Genomic DNA, 15,449 nt, shown 5'->3' with positions numbered 1-15,449 from the left:
AAAATAGATTATAAAATATTCAGTTTTGACTAACATTAAAAATATTTTACACATATGAAATCGATGAAAACAGAATTAAAAAATAAATGACAGAGTAAGGAAAAATGTTTGCATCAAATATCACTGATAAAATCTTTTAGCAAAATTATGTAGGCAATTCACACAAATACACCAGGAGTCATTTCCTTATGGAGGGATATGTGGTCAAAGTATACAAACAAATGGTTCTCAAAAGATTCTCAAAACTCTAAATGGCTACGTGGAAATATTCCAAAAATATAAATCAATTGAGGTTTTACCTTCATGCAAATGGTCAAAAATGACATTATATAGGTGATTCAACCATTCTAGATTTCACTTTAGAATTATCCAAGATTAAATTGTTCATATCTCTTGACCCAGAAACCTCACAATTTGATATAGCCTCCAAGGAAATCCAAGGTGTAATTCATACCAAAAAAAAAAAAAAAGAAACAAAGATGTAATACATACCAACATTTTTTTTTTAAAGCAATTGGGGTTAAGTAACTTGGTTAATGTTACAGGGCCAGTTATTTCTGGGTGTGGTGCTAAGTATCTGAGCCCAGATTCAATCCCAGGTCATCCCGATTCTGGGGCCAATGCTCTTACCCACTGTGCTACCTGGCCGCCCCTACATGCCAAAATATTCATAGTAGTACTTTGTTGTGATAGCAAATAACTAGAAAAAAAAGTATAGACCTATCTTTTGGCAATGGCTATGACAGATAGTCTTAATTTTTTCAGTGAATTTTGAAGCAAGGTATTCTGCTCAGAAGGAGGGGAGAGGTGGTGAAGTAGCTTTATCAGAGGTTTGGAATAGCCATTGTAGTTAGGTTGTAAGATGGTAGCAGAAGGGTGAGATTAAGAAGTTCAATCTAAAAGACAATTTTTAAGAATAACTAGTATTGGGGTAGGGTGGTGCAGTGAATAGAGCACCGGCTCTGGAATCAGGAAGACCTGAGTTCAAATCCAGCCTCAGACACTTGACACAATTACTAGCTGTGTGACTTTGGGCAAGTCACTTAACCCCAATTGCCCTCCAAAAAGAAAAAAAAATACAAAAAAAACCCCACTAGTATTCCACAGGACCTAATGGGAGGGAAGGGTAGAATTAGATGAGGACCCAGATGGAATAGTCATGATATAGATGGATAATCCATGAGGGATCAAACAGTGATTGACAGGGAAGGGATTCTAAGTAGACTCATAGGGCAGTATTGCTTTCATTGTTTCGTCCACCTTTTGAAAGATGCTATCATTAAAATAAGTAATGAACTCATGAGCTATTTTGGTTTTGGAAGAGGAAGAGAACTCTTGCAAATATCTAGTTAATTGTAGTCCTCCAAGATTGTAGCAGCAAGCACCCCAGCATCCCCAGGGTGGTTGCCAACACAGGTTCTTAACTCTGCTTTTCTAAAGGAAAGCAACTCAAAATGGGTTAAGAATCTTGCTTTAATCGATCAAACATATAGTCACAGCTAGTTCAGGGGAAAAAGTCAGCACCCCGAACTTCAGAGTATATAGACAGGTTACAAGCAGAAGTTACACGACAGAGAAAAAAACAGATCAAGCAGACAGTACTCCAACTGTCCAACCATTACATCCATACCTACTCAGTTACCAGAGAGGTTTTTCAAAGCCGGGGGGCTCTCAACGGCTGCCCAAAGTCCCGTCTAGTCAAATTACACAACACTCCTCAAAGTGAGCCCCAAAACAAAGCCTCACATCAAGATTTACATAGCCTTCTCCTGGCTGAGAGAATGTAATAACCCTCTTCACCCACTGCCCAATCAAAAATCATCTCCTGAAAAACAAGCCTCCCACCACAGGCTCTAGGTGCACTTAAGCCTATCAAAGGGCTTAGGGGCAGGGAAGGTCTTAAATTCCCATTCCCATAACAAGCGCTTTGCAAAACTTAAAGCTCTATGTAAATGCTAGCAATGAAGATCTTACACAATACAATCTTAGAAAGATGGCAACAACATAAATTTACATTCCCATTACAAAGACTTCCATGCCAAGCTTATAATATTTCTTGAAAACCTCATCTGTTCTCTCTGTCTCTGTAGCACACAGTATCTTTTGCTGAATGAAATATGCACTTCTAGAATGATACTTTAGTCATGGGTTTCATTTTACATATCTCAGTGATAGCTGTCAGGTCAAATATTCCTCATTGAAAAAAAATATCTTTATCTACAGTCTCTGGGGAGAGAGGACTCAAACTACTGTGGTAGTGAATTGTATTTGTTGGGAACACTTATGGCAAAAGGATGGCTTATAAATTCTGGCACTGGTTAGGAGTCCTTTCTTTGTGGAATTCTCATAATTCCTCTTAGGTGTAGTTCTTTCCTGATCTCATAGGATCAATGCCTTTGTAGAGATCATAACTTGTATTTTGCAAGAGGTCAGGATCCTTAAAGCTATCTTAGGATAACTTTCTTTTAATATCTGTCTACAGGCGTTTCCTCTATCATTGGTCACTACCACTCTTGTGGCCACTCCTAGCACCCTCACTGGATTCTACTACTGACTTCAGTTGCCAATGGGCTTCTTATGAGACCCTGTGAGTTTGCCTGAACTCACATTAGTGTCTAGGCACTTACATCTCAAAATACTTGTTTACCTAAGATCAGGAAAGAATAAACACAAAAGGAACAGACAAATAATTTGTTTACAGACCTATCAGATAGATGGGCAGTGGGCAACAGCTCTTCCTTATCACCTGGTAACTCACAGAAGTCCTTATCTCACTTGCTACCAGAAAAAAATAGATTAAGAGAGTATTCAGTCATATCCCAGCTCAGCAATTCCTGAGCTGTCAGCTCTTCTGGATCCATAGCCACTTAGAAAACTTTTCATCATCGCACAGTACCAGCTCCTCGGTCATTCATGGCTGGAACTAGGCTTCTAAAGCTCCACATTATTGTATTAGAACCAAGCAGGGAATAGGTGTGCATGATCTGCACAACCAACTAGAAAGGGAAAATCTGAGAATGCTTTAAGGACATGGTCCTCGTTTAGTGCCCCCATTATAAGTACATAAAAATTATTCATCATAACCAAATAAGAGTTTTAAAATGGGATGCAAGGATATAAACAAATGAGAGAAAAAATAAAGGTTATATATTATACCATTAGAGACAGTCTTTGAATCAAATATAGCATCTTTCCAGAATATGATTAAAAAGTACTAATTTGAAAACAGCTAATATTTAAAAAAAAAAAAAAGAAAAGAAAAAAGCTAATACTTTATATAGGACAGCTAAGTGGTGCAGTGGATAGAGTGCTAGTCCTAAAGTCAGGAAAACTCAAATTCCTGAGTTCAAATCTAGCCTCAGACACTTACTAGCTGTATGACCCTGAGCAAGTCACTTAACCCTGTTTGCCTCAGTTTCCTCATCTGTAAAATGAGCTGAGGAAGGAAATGACAAACCACTCCAATATCTTTTCCAAGAAAATCCCATATGGGGTCACAATCAAGCATTACTGATTAACAATATTTTATGTAATAAAGAAGTATTCCCATTAAAGAAAAAGGATGGTAGTAAATAAGGATGCCCACTTTCATTATTCCTATTTAACATAGTTTTATAAATAGATCTCAGTAATAATAAGATATTAAAAAGAAAGTAAGGAGAAATGAAAAATTTAAACTATTTCCTTTGCAGATGACATTATTTTATATTCGGAAAACCTGACAGCAAAAGAATAAGCTTAATAAATTACTTTAAAAGTAGCAAGATGCAAGATAAACCTACTAAATCATCATCTTCTTATACAGTACCAATAGGAATCAAGGGAAACTGAGAAATGCCTTTTATAATAATAATCAAATGCTTCACATATTTGATCATCAATTTGTCAAAATACACAGAGATAAATTCAAGATTATTTAGGTGCAAATCAAGGAAGAACTTAAATGAAAGGCTATTTATAATTCTGAACCAAATCTGCCCATCTATTAAGCCATAAGTGTGATTAATAATTCTTCAATCTGACTGTTGATAGACAAATTCTGAAGATGTTAAGTCCTTCAAAAATGAATTATCAATTGTTAGGTTGAACAAATTTAAGAATAATATTAATAAACTTACATAATGCCAATCAAGACACATATAGGTAACTTCGTAAAACTGAAGCCATAACAAGCATATGGAAAAATAGGCAAGAATATCAAGAACAAATACGAAAAAGAAAGCAAAAGAAGGAGTAATGCTACCAGATCTCAAAACTTTGATCTGATAGTAATATTACCAGATCTCTACTTTGTAGAAACAACTATGAAAATGTCTCTTTTACTGGAAAAAGAACAGAGAAATAAGAACCCAGAAATGGAAGCTGATGCATGTGTAAAAACTTAGTATGTGATAAACTTTTGCTTTAAAAAGATTCTAAGAAGAACAGAAGATCTGAAGGAAATAAGAACAGGCAGACAGCTTTTAAAAATGACAAAAGTTGTTGGGGCAGTTAGGTGGCATAATGAGTAAAGCACCGGCCAGAGTCAGGAGGACCAAAGTTCGGTTCTGGCCTCAGACACTTAACACCCACACAAAAAAATCTAGCCGTGTGACCTTGGGCAAGTTACTTAACCCCAAATGCCCAAAAAATGCCCCCCCCCCCAAAGACTAGTTGAATTTATTTGCTTTTTAAAAAAGCAAGCTGTAACTAAGATTTGTGCTTTCACATATCTCCAAATGCTGTTGTACATTTGGAAGTGTTCTCCTTTTCCTAGTCCTTAATTCAAAATAAAAGAAATTTAATTTTAAAAAACACTGTGGAAAGAATCACTTTTAAATAAAAATTGCTGAGAAAACTGTATGTCCAAAAAAAATAAATGTATTTGGTCCCTACCATACTCCAAAATAAATTTTTACTTGGGTTAGCAATCTCAGTATTAAACACATAAATTCAAAAAAAAAACTTAAAGAAAAAATAATGATATTTATTTTGATTCCAGAGAGTGGAGACATTTTAATAAAGCAAAGAGAAAAAAATTTTGGAGCAAACTTGTTAAGCTTTATTATATGAAGATAAATAGTAGTAGTAAATATCAGCAATAGATCTGCTCTCTAGAACTTCATAATAAATAGTCCCCAGTAAAGATATGTCCCCAACAGACATGAACAAAAAATTTTTGTAGAATATAAATCATACCCTTAGAATGTAAAAAAAAAAATAGTAATACAGTGTTGGAATTCAGTACTGAAGCTATGGAAAAATAGAAGTTCTACTATAGTCAATTTCTAGAACTTTATCTTTTAAAAAAATTCATTACAGGATGAAAAGGCCTATCTGTACAAAAATATTCATAGTTGCTTTAGTTGTTATAGCAACCTATATGTCAAAAGGGAAGAGATAGCAACGTCATGGAGTTTTCTATCATCAACTATCACAGAAGTTAGGGATTTATTAGCTATTTTATTATTATTTGTTTAAATAAATATAATAACAATTAATAATTTTTTTTAATTTAATGTATTAGCTAAGGAAAGTGCCAAAAGATTCTCCTCTCAGTTCTATGATTGATTCTCCAAACAGTAGAGAGCTGGAGATGAAGGTGGTAGAGAATTTAGGTTGGTGATCTGATCGCACACAAGGTGGACTGAACTCATTCATAGAGCTAGCTTTTGTAGCTTTACTCTAGTATGGCATGAAATGAAACATCCTTTATTTCCCTTTCTTTGCTCCTTTCCTCCCTTCTTCAAATTTCCTCTTCTCTAGCCCCAAACATTTTTTTCTCTCTCTGTCCAAAATTCCTCTCCTTTCTGCTTCTTCTTTTCTACATAATCAAATCTGTCATTCTTTCAGTGCTAGGAGGTAATCTGGAATACATATGTGTTTAGGTTTGTTATGTTGTGATACTATTCTCTGTGGTTGTAATGTATTAATATTGCATATGGGAAACAAATTCAGTTTTTCCTACCTACAAAGAAAAGGAAAATGAACTTGACACATTAAACAGCAACATAACTGAATGAACTCATGTGAAAACATGATGGGGCAGCTAGAGGGTGCAATGGATAGAGTGCCAGGCCTGGAGACAGGAGGGACAGAGTTCAAATCCAGTCTTAGGTAGTTATTAGCTGTGTGACCCTGGACAAGTCACTTAACCTTGTTTGCCTCAGTTCTTCATCTGTCAAAAGAGCTGGAGAAGAAAATGGCAAATCCCTCCAGTATCTTTGCCAAGAAAACCCCAAATGGGGTCACAAAGTCTGAAACAACTCAAGAACAACAAAACATGATGATTGACCTTGTTAAGAGTATAAGCACGGGACGGCTAGGTGGCACAGTGAGTAAAGTGCCAGCCCTGGAGTCAGGAGGACCCAAGTTTGGTTCCGGCCTCAGACACTTACCCACATAAAAAAACTAGCCATGTAACCTTGGGCAAGTTACTTAACCCCAATTTCCCTCCAAAAGGCAAAAAAAAAAAAAAAAAGAGTATAAGCACTTTTTAAAAGAGCTATCTAACAGAACCTGATGTAAAATGTGTCAGGAAATCATATTAGGTGACTTTCCAATGCCCCCTTTCTGACCTCACAGACCATAATAATGAGGATCAATAATAGCACTCAATTTCTGAACCATTCCTAACCTATCAGGCCTAAGATTGCTCTCTAGAGAGTATCATTCAGCATGAACCACTACACCATCAATAATTATCACCTAAGTAAAACTTCAAACATTCTTAGTTTAAAAATAGTGTAAGGGGCGGCCAGGTGGCTCAGCGAGTAAGAGCACCGGCTCCAGTGTTGGGATGACCTGGGGATCAAATCCAGGCTCAGATACTTAGCACCACACCCAGAAATAACTGGCTGTGTAACCTTGAGCAAGTTACTTAACCCCGATTGCTTAAAAAAAATAAAAATAGTGTAAGATAGTTCTTTAAATTAGATTTTCCTCAATTCCATGATAATTTCTCAAAAAAAGGCCCAAAGGAAGAGAATCAAAGGTATAATGCATAAAGAATATTTTTATTTCATAATACATTGGTGATATGAATGAAAATGACAAAAATAGGTTAAGTATATACGTAAACTAACATTTGACAATAGCAAATTTGAACACTAATATATATTCAAATTTTAAAATAAGCAAACTAATTCTTAATGTGATGTAATTCTTAATGTATATAAAGCATTTTGTGAAACATAAAGCAGTATATAAATATTAGAATTATTTTTATGAAAAATATCAGTTGAAAATAATGAGCTTTAAGTTCACATTTTACCTGATCTTATTTTATATTAATTGAATTTTTAAAAACTTTACTGTAATTCGTTTTCCTGCTTCTTTTTTATTTTAGGAAATGATTTGCAGCTGAGTGAATCAGGAAGTGACAGTGATGAGTGAAAAAACTATGGGTCTCAACATAAATATTTTTAAAATATTAGAATATGAGAGAGTTTGTTTTGCACCAAGAATAAAATTTTTCAAGATTGAGAACTGTCTCAGTTTTGATGATAATTGAAATGTAATTTGATTCTTAATTTTCTGCTAATGTTATATGGAAACAATACAACTTTAATGTACTTAGTATTTTTGTTTTCTAAAGGACTAGATTCATAGTAAAATATAATTATTGATTGTATTTTATATTTGCCATCTACTGTTTTTGAAAACTGGTAATAGCTAAATGTTTATAAATTTAAGGTGAAACAAAGTACATTCCTCTTACAGATTCAACATCAATTTCTTATTTGATTTTTGAGATGAAAAATAGAGGGCTTAATGTCAAAAAGCTAAACTATGTTTCATTTATAAACATCTGCTTTACAAGTTCCACATCCTCAGGAACCATCACTTGTGAGACTTCTCCAATTTCTGTTTGAACTTACTCTGCAAGCACCTTCACCAGCAGCTTGTTCCTTCAGGGCAAGGAGTCACAGTCCTTCCAAAATCAACAATTAACATTTATTAGTACCTGTTGTGTACTAGGCCCAGTGCTAAGTGCTTGGTATTCAAATACAAATAAAACAAAAACAGTCCTTGCCCTTAAGGATTTTATGCAATTCCTTGGGGGATAAAGGTGGGGGGCATATAGGAGAGTGCTAAAGAGCAGCATTAAGTGGTGGGAAATGAGAAGAAATGTTGTGCTAAACCCCCTGCTTAGATGGAAAATGGATTCCATTTTCCTGTCCTCCAGTCACAGGATGATGAGGTATGAGTAGCAGGCAGATTTAATCTTGAAAGATAATGAGATTTCCCAATGAAAGGCAGATAAATCTGGGGCTTTCTGACCACCCTGGCAGTTCTCTAAACTCTATCCCAAGTTTGCTCTTTTCAATGGGGGCCTTAATGAGAGAAGCTCAAGGCCACTATATTCTTTCGTTTTAGCAAAGTGCCATAGTTCATCCCCAAATCTAACCTGAGAGTCACGCCTACAACACTTGATGGCCATGTCATTCCTTGCAATTATGTTGACCATGCCAGTGCTAGTGCACTCCCTGCACAGTCTGTCATGGAACACTCCCATCCTTATCAATGATGTAATCAGACATTTTAATGATATCACCTTCACTTTTCCTTCACTGTCTCTTTTATCTATTCTCTTTATCTCTTTCAACTGATTTTTCCATTTTCGAATTTGTCTTAGGGGACCTACGTCCTTGAAGTGAAAGGTGAGAACATGAATGGATAATGAAGATGGGATCATTAATTCAGTTGAAGAAAGTTGTAGAATCCTAGAGCTGCTAAAAGCCTTCAGGCAGTATCTCTTCCATCCATTTGAATTTAGGCTACCTCTCATCTCCTCCCTAATTCTCCTCTCCCTCTTCAAATGAAAGCCCCCACTTTTACCGAGTGTAGTCAGTCATTCAAAACAAATCATATTTTGGCTGTGACGGAATGACAAAGCCTATTGCTTTCTATTACCAAGCATGGTGGTGGGACTGGGCATACGAATTCAAAAGCAAAGACTACTGGAAAAATAACCAAAAGGGAGCAATGGCTTTGGTCCTTGAAAGATGAACCAATAGTGAGTGGAGGTAAAAGAAGAGAGTAGATTGAGATGGTCTATCCAGAGCAATGGCAGAGTTGATTTGATCATGGTTCAAGGTTTCCAAACTGCACGGGCTGGGGTGGGGAGTGAGGGTGTCAGAGGGTGGTGGTGGTGGAAAGGGGGAGATAGTGGGGATTAAAAAGTAAAAAGGTTAAGAGTACAGCTAGATCTCAGTTTGTATAGTGAATCCTCTAAAGTGGTTATATGTATTCAAATTCACACTATTCAAAGCTGTTACTATATAAATTACGATCATTGTTTCCAGCCCTTCAGAAATATGCAATATGAATTCAATTAGAGAGACCACTTCAGAGGATCCGTTATTTGTTTCACTTGTAGGGAATTCAGTTGAAACAAGGTCGATCTTTCCTGAAGCACTAGTTCTTACAATAGTGGTCCGAGATAGGCTGTCTGGACTTGTGGGAACCCTAAGGCAGAAGTTTCTCCAGGACCGCTAAATAATCAATTAGCTTTTGGGGGAAAATGCATAAGGAAGTGCAAGCCTAGAGACCTGAGAGCAGCATTGATTTTCCTTTCACCCCAGGGCTTGCTGATGTGGGGAAGGTAGGAGAAGGAACTCTGTGTTTTGAGTTTGGGGAGTTTTGCGAGAAGGAGACATATCTCCAATATAAGGAGATTTAGAGAATTAGAAGGGCTAGAGAATTTGCTCAGCCCAAAATATTATTTTGTGTCCTTGTCGAATGGGCCTTAGAATGGCAGCAATGGTGGCTTTATCAAACACTCGTTCTTGGCAGAGATGCTAACCTAATGGGGAAGGGGGTTGAAAGAAGGGGCACTCTCTAGAGCTTATCTAAATAGTATAGGATGGGTAAATGCTTAATTCACATGGAAAATGACAATTGCGAGTCATTTAATCTATATATGAGGGCATGAAGGCAATGCCAATATATTCTCAAGCTCGGTCTTCATAACCTCTTCCCTTTCCAGTCTTATACTTTTCTCCCCTCCATGACCTTTTTGATCCAATGATAACAACCATTTCCTCTTTATCTCCTGACTCTGTCTTTTTACTGATGTACTCCAGGCTCTCCATCTCTTTTTCTTTCTCTCTGTGTGTCTGTCTGTCTCTTATCTCTTTGTCTCTGTCTCCCTCTGTGTCTCTCTGGATAAAGCATTAGACCTGAAGAACTGACCTTAAATCCCACAGCAGACACCAATGTGCAATCCTGGGCAAGTTAATTTGCCTTAGTTTTCTGATCTGTAAAATAAGGATAATAATAGGACCTACATCCCAAGATTGGGTTTTTTTTTGGTTGTTGTAAGCAAGGCAGTTGGGGTTAAGTGACTTGCCCAAGGTCACACAGCTAGTAACTGTCAGGTATCTGAGGCCAGATTTGAACTAGGGCCCTCGACTCCAGGGCCAGTACTCTATTCACCGAACCACCTAGCTGGCCCCTCCAAAGTTGTTTTGAGGATCAAATGAGATAATTGTAAAGCACTTAGTACAGTGCCTGGTGCCTAGTAAGCATTATATAAATGTTAACTATTATTATTAGTTATTACTATCTCTCTTCACCTCTGCTTCCTTCAAGACTCATCTTAAATCCCACCTTTTTTTTTTTCTTCTTTTTGGAGGGGGGAAAGGGTAATTGGGATTAAGTGACTTGCCCAAGGTCATATGGCTAGTTTTGTGTTAAGTGTCTAAGGCCAGTCTAAGGACTTGAACTCAAGTCCTCCTGACTCCAGGGCTGGTGCTCTATTCACTGTGCCATCTAGCTGCCCCTAAATCCCACCTTTTTCAAGAAGTCCTTCCCACTCCCCACTTTCCACCTGATAAACCTCACCCCCAACCCCCACTGCTAGTGCCTTCCCCTTGGGCCTACCTCCTATTTAGACTGTGTCTTGTATGTGCATAGTTGTTTTCATGTTGTGTCCCCCACTAGAATGTGACCTACCTGAAGACTTGTTGCTCAGTCATTTTTCAGTCATGTCTGATGCTTTGTGACCTCATTTGGGGTTTTCTTGACAAAAATACTCCAGTGGTTTGTAATTTCCTTCTCTAGCTCATTTTACAGATAAGTAAACAGAGGCAAAATAGGGTTAAGTGACTTTCCCAGGGTCATACAGCTAGGAATTGTCTGAGGCCAGATTTGAGCTCAGGTCTTCCTAACTTCAGGGTGGGTACTTTATCCAATGTGCCACCTAGCTGCCCCTTCCTTGAGGGCAGGGACAGTTTTTTGCTTTGCTTACCTTTCTTTGTATTCCTGACAGTATTGTGCATAAGAAACCACTTAATGAAAGCTTGCCAATGAATTCATTGGATAGTGATTCATTCTTGGGGGAACAGCGGCTCCTTGACAACCTGCAGAAACTGACCAACATGCTCATGCTGGTCTGAGGCTTCCATATTGTGGTGAAGGGAAACCCCCTTGAACTCTCCTTGAATCTTCCCACTTGATCTGGTATTCGCCTAAAGCTATAATTCCCTCACTTTCCTGTCTGGCCTGGGTTCAATTCCTGGTCAGAGAACCAAAATGTTGGGGTTTAGGGGTGCTGGGACCCCAAAATAGTGACAACCAGGGCCTGCCCAAATGAATTCGACCCAAGCTTCCAGCCAAAGACAGTTTATTAGAACACCAATAGAAGGTGGGGATGATTCTAAAAATCTGCCACATTAGCCAGACTCTTAAGGAACAGGAGCATTTGTAGTGCCAATCCAAGTGGCCCAGATTGAATCCGAATCAGAGTCCCTTAATGGAGTCCAAGATGGATCTTACATACAGAAAAACTATGGAAGGGATCTAGGGCTGGCCAAGCAGTTGGGGGTGACCGTAGGAAGGTTCTAGGGAGGATCTGGATAGGGGTGGCCAGTAGGCTGGGGTGACCAGAGGTCAGAGGCCAGGAACTTAGAGTTTAGATAGGATCAAGGGTGGGAAATAGCCAGAGGCAATCTGAAGGTATCTGAAGGTGAAGGCCTAGGCTAGGTTTAGCAATAATGAAAGGCCAGTGGAGTGGATTATAGCCTCAGGGAAATGCCAGATCAAGTGGGAAGATTCAAGGAGAGTTCAAGGGGGTTTCTGGAGCCTGTATCTGTCAGTGGTATCTCTCCTCTGGAGGGAGAAGTAGCATAATAAAGAAAAATGTCTTCGGCAGTGAGATGACACCACATCTTCTTGGTGACCCTGGTTAACTTGGCTAATAATTTCTAAATATTCATTTACTTGCACCAATAGACATAAGTCAAACTAAATTAGAAAGAGCAGGAGTTCTGGAAGGAATGGTCTCTAACTTAATCATTAATACTTTGGTCAGAAAACAAACTGGACTCTGGTAGCTGGAGTTCTCCTTTGGGAGCTGGGATAAGGAATTTTATAAGAGGAAGAGGTAGTATATTAGCTGACATTTATATGGTACATGATGACATTTCTATATAATCTTATGGTGCCTCCTCTGGATTACCACCTTCCCCCCCATAGTGAAGACAACCCCACCTCAATTTACGCTTTCAAATTGAGTTCCCAAAGGATACCAAGTACCCTAGGTTAAAGGCGTTTGTTAGATCTGCACTCCCAAAACTAGAGATCATGAGCCCTTCAGCAATTTGTTGAAATGCCATCATAAGAAACAGAATATTTGCTTTATTAAAAAAAATTTTTTTACTCTGAATTTAACAAACACTTCCCCAAAAGAGAGAAAATTTCTGTACAGAAAGCTGAAAAGAAAAAGAGGATATTTGTCTATTACATTTAACTTGCTTTAGAAAAAAAAAGTTAATTCAATGTTACTTTCAAAACTTAACCTGTCTGTATTTCTCTGAACTTCCTTCTGTTCCTTTCTACACATTTTAAAGAATGCTTCAATGACTTTCTTTCTTTTTTTTTTTTTTTTGGCCTTTTTGGAGGGGGAAGGTAGGGCAATTAGGATTAAGTGACTTGCCCAAGGTCACACAGCTAGTTTTTTGTGTTAAGTGTTTAAGGCAGGATTTGAACTCAGTTCCTCCTGACTCCATGCTTCTGGTGCTGCCTGGCCACATGCCCATACAAAGCTCCCATTGATCTTGGTCTTTCATGCTTCCAGTCACTACTTCAGTGAAATCCTCAACCAGGGCAGGTATGCTATTCTGTTTTAGAAAAGATACCCTCAGCTGAGCACCAGCAGAGGACTCCCAGGTTTTTCTCCCTCACAATCCAGGCCCAGGGCCTTCCTTTTTATTCTCAACCCATGAAGATGCCAAACCATTTTGAACAATGACAGAGTCATCCCCTCTGATTATTGCCTTCGGGCTTAGTCTTTTTTTTTTTTTAAACACCCTTTTCCTGGTGTGGGGTTATGTGCCCTAGATCAGAGCCCTCACCATAACTTATGGTAACTAACCAATATGCTTCCTAAATTTCCATCTTTGTGGATCAGGCAATGATCATATTCCCAATAATAACAAAACAGTTCTGGTGTTTAATTATGCCATTTTCATTTCCATGTATCTCCTGTTCTTGTATGTAAATGAAGGGGAAAGAAAACAAGCATTTATTATTGTTCAGTCATTTTCAGTCAAGTCCAACTCTTCTTGACCCCATTTGGGGTTTTCTTGGCAAAGATACTGAAGTGATTTGCCATTTCCTTCTCTAGCTCATTTGACTGATGAGGAAACTGAGGCAAACAAGGTTAAGTGACTTGCCTGGGGTCACACAGCTAGTAAGTATCTGGGGTCAAATTTGAACTCAGGAAGATGAGGCTTCCTGACTCTAGATCTGGCACTCTATCTACGGAGTCATCTACCTGCCCATAAAGTATTTGTAGTTTTGTTCAGTTCAGTTGTTCAGCCATATCTTACCATATGTGACACCATAGATCATGCAGACCACGGAGTTTTCTTGGCAAAAATACTGGAGTAATTTGACATTTTCTTCCCTATTAGATTAAGGCAAATAAAGGTTAAATGTCTCGCCCAGGGACACACTGCTAGTAAATGTCTGAGGCTACATCCACTGAGTCACTGAACTGCCTAAGCATTTATTAAAAACTTACTATGTGCCAGGCTCTGTGCTAAGTGCTTTAAAAAATATTATCTCATTTAAGAATCACAGCAACCCAGGGGGTAAGTGCTACCATTCTCCTCATTTTACATATGGGAAAAGGGAGGCAGACAAAAGTTAAGTGAGACTTGTCCAGTGTCATGTAGCTCGGCAGTATCTGAGGTTGGTTTTACTGACTCCAGGCCTAGTGCTCTATCCCTAGTCATTGAATGGGTGTTGCCTCAGACAAACTGAAGCCTAGAAAAGACCTTCATTTAGAAAGGCCAAGATCACCCACTGCACCCTGAGCCAACTCCAGTCCTGTTTGACTTTTGTGTTGCCAATGAACTCCGGAAGAGAGAGGAACTCTGCCTCACTTAAATCCAATTCATATCCAAGCCAAGACGTCAGCCTGTGATGTCATTAGTTCTCTTCAGGAATGAAAGCCTGGTACATAGTAAGAACTTAATAAATACTAGTGGAGGGTTGGCTAGGTGGTACAGTGAAATAGAGCACCAGCCCTGGAGCCAAGAGGACCTGAGTTCAAATCTGGCCTCAGACACTTACCACTTACTAGCCATGTGACCTTGGGCAAGTGAACCTCAGTTGCCCTGCCTTCTCCCCTCCAAAAAGCTGAATAAATAAATAAATACTAGTGGACGGAGTGGATCCCTAAATGTATATACACACCTCCTAGAGAGATTAATGTATGAGGTTATCTTGGGAGGGCCTGGAGTCTCAGATATCTCTAATTAGATATCTCTGATTATTCTATCAACCCCATCTTTCCCAGATCCAGCCAGGAGGGTGGGGAAGGAAGCACCAATTCCCAACTTTAGTGTTTCTTGCATCATTCCTTCCATCCTTCTCTCCCTTCCTCCATATTTTCATGGTACCCTCTAAATCCAAGTACTCATGACCTCATGCTGGGGTCACTGTATTAGCAATTGCAAATTAATAGATTACAATTATAGATTGCAATTACAGTCAAATTAAAGCAACAAATACTTGAGTAGCTAGTATGATCAAGGTGCTTTGTTAGTACTATTCAAGTCTTCCTCAAAGGCATTTAAAAAAAAAAAAAAACCATTCCTCCTCTGGTAATCCATCACATTTTCCCCTCATTCTTCCTTGTGACACTATTTTTACCAGTATACCTTTCCTCAATAAAGCCCCAACTGGAAAGCAATGTAATGTAGCTATTGCTAATCGCGCTAGTCAGTTGTTATCAGAATAAAGTTTGATAATGATGATGAAAATGTTTCCAAAAATAGAAAGCACTGTACAAATTTAAGATGCTGTTTCAGAGTGCTCTCCAAGTCCCTCCCCTTACCCACCTTCCATTTCAGTGAACCAACCAGTTTAGTCTCTGGACAATTAATTCCCAGCTCTGTCCCATAAGCCAACCAAACAGCTACAGTTGACACCCACAGGGTTAAATCCTGAAACCACTT

The 15,449-nt window shown here is 38.3% G+C and overlaps 1 protein-coding gene across 1 annotated transcript in view; it reads left to right on the top strand.

Moving 5' to 3' along the window:
• EAF2 (ELL associated factor 2) overlaps nucleotides 1-8,020 on the top strand; it is a 62,982-nt gene extending 54,962 nt beyond the window's left edge. The window contains exon 6 of the mRNA XM_069070013.1: nucleotides 7,328-8,020. Within this exon, the coding sequence (XP_068926114.1) occupies nucleotides 7,328-7,374 (47 nt within the window). The 3' untranslated portion in view covers nucleotides 7,375-8,020. The remainder of the gene's footprint in view (nucleotides 1-7,327) is intronic.
• Nucleotides 8,021-15,449: the final 7,429 nt, after the last annotated feature.

Source organism: Petaurus breviceps, unplaced genomic scaffold (assembly GCF_028583685.1).
Source record: "Petaurus breviceps papuanus isolate PSGF00001 unplaced genomic scaffold, PetGlider_PUasm1.0 90792, whole genome shotgun sequence".
In the NCBI taxonomy this organism is placed as follows: domain Eukaryota; kingdom Metazoa; phylum Chordata; class Mammalia; order Diprotodontia; family Petauridae; genus Petaurus; species Petaurus breviceps.
This window is presented reverse-complemented; position numbering and strand designations above follow the sequence as displayed.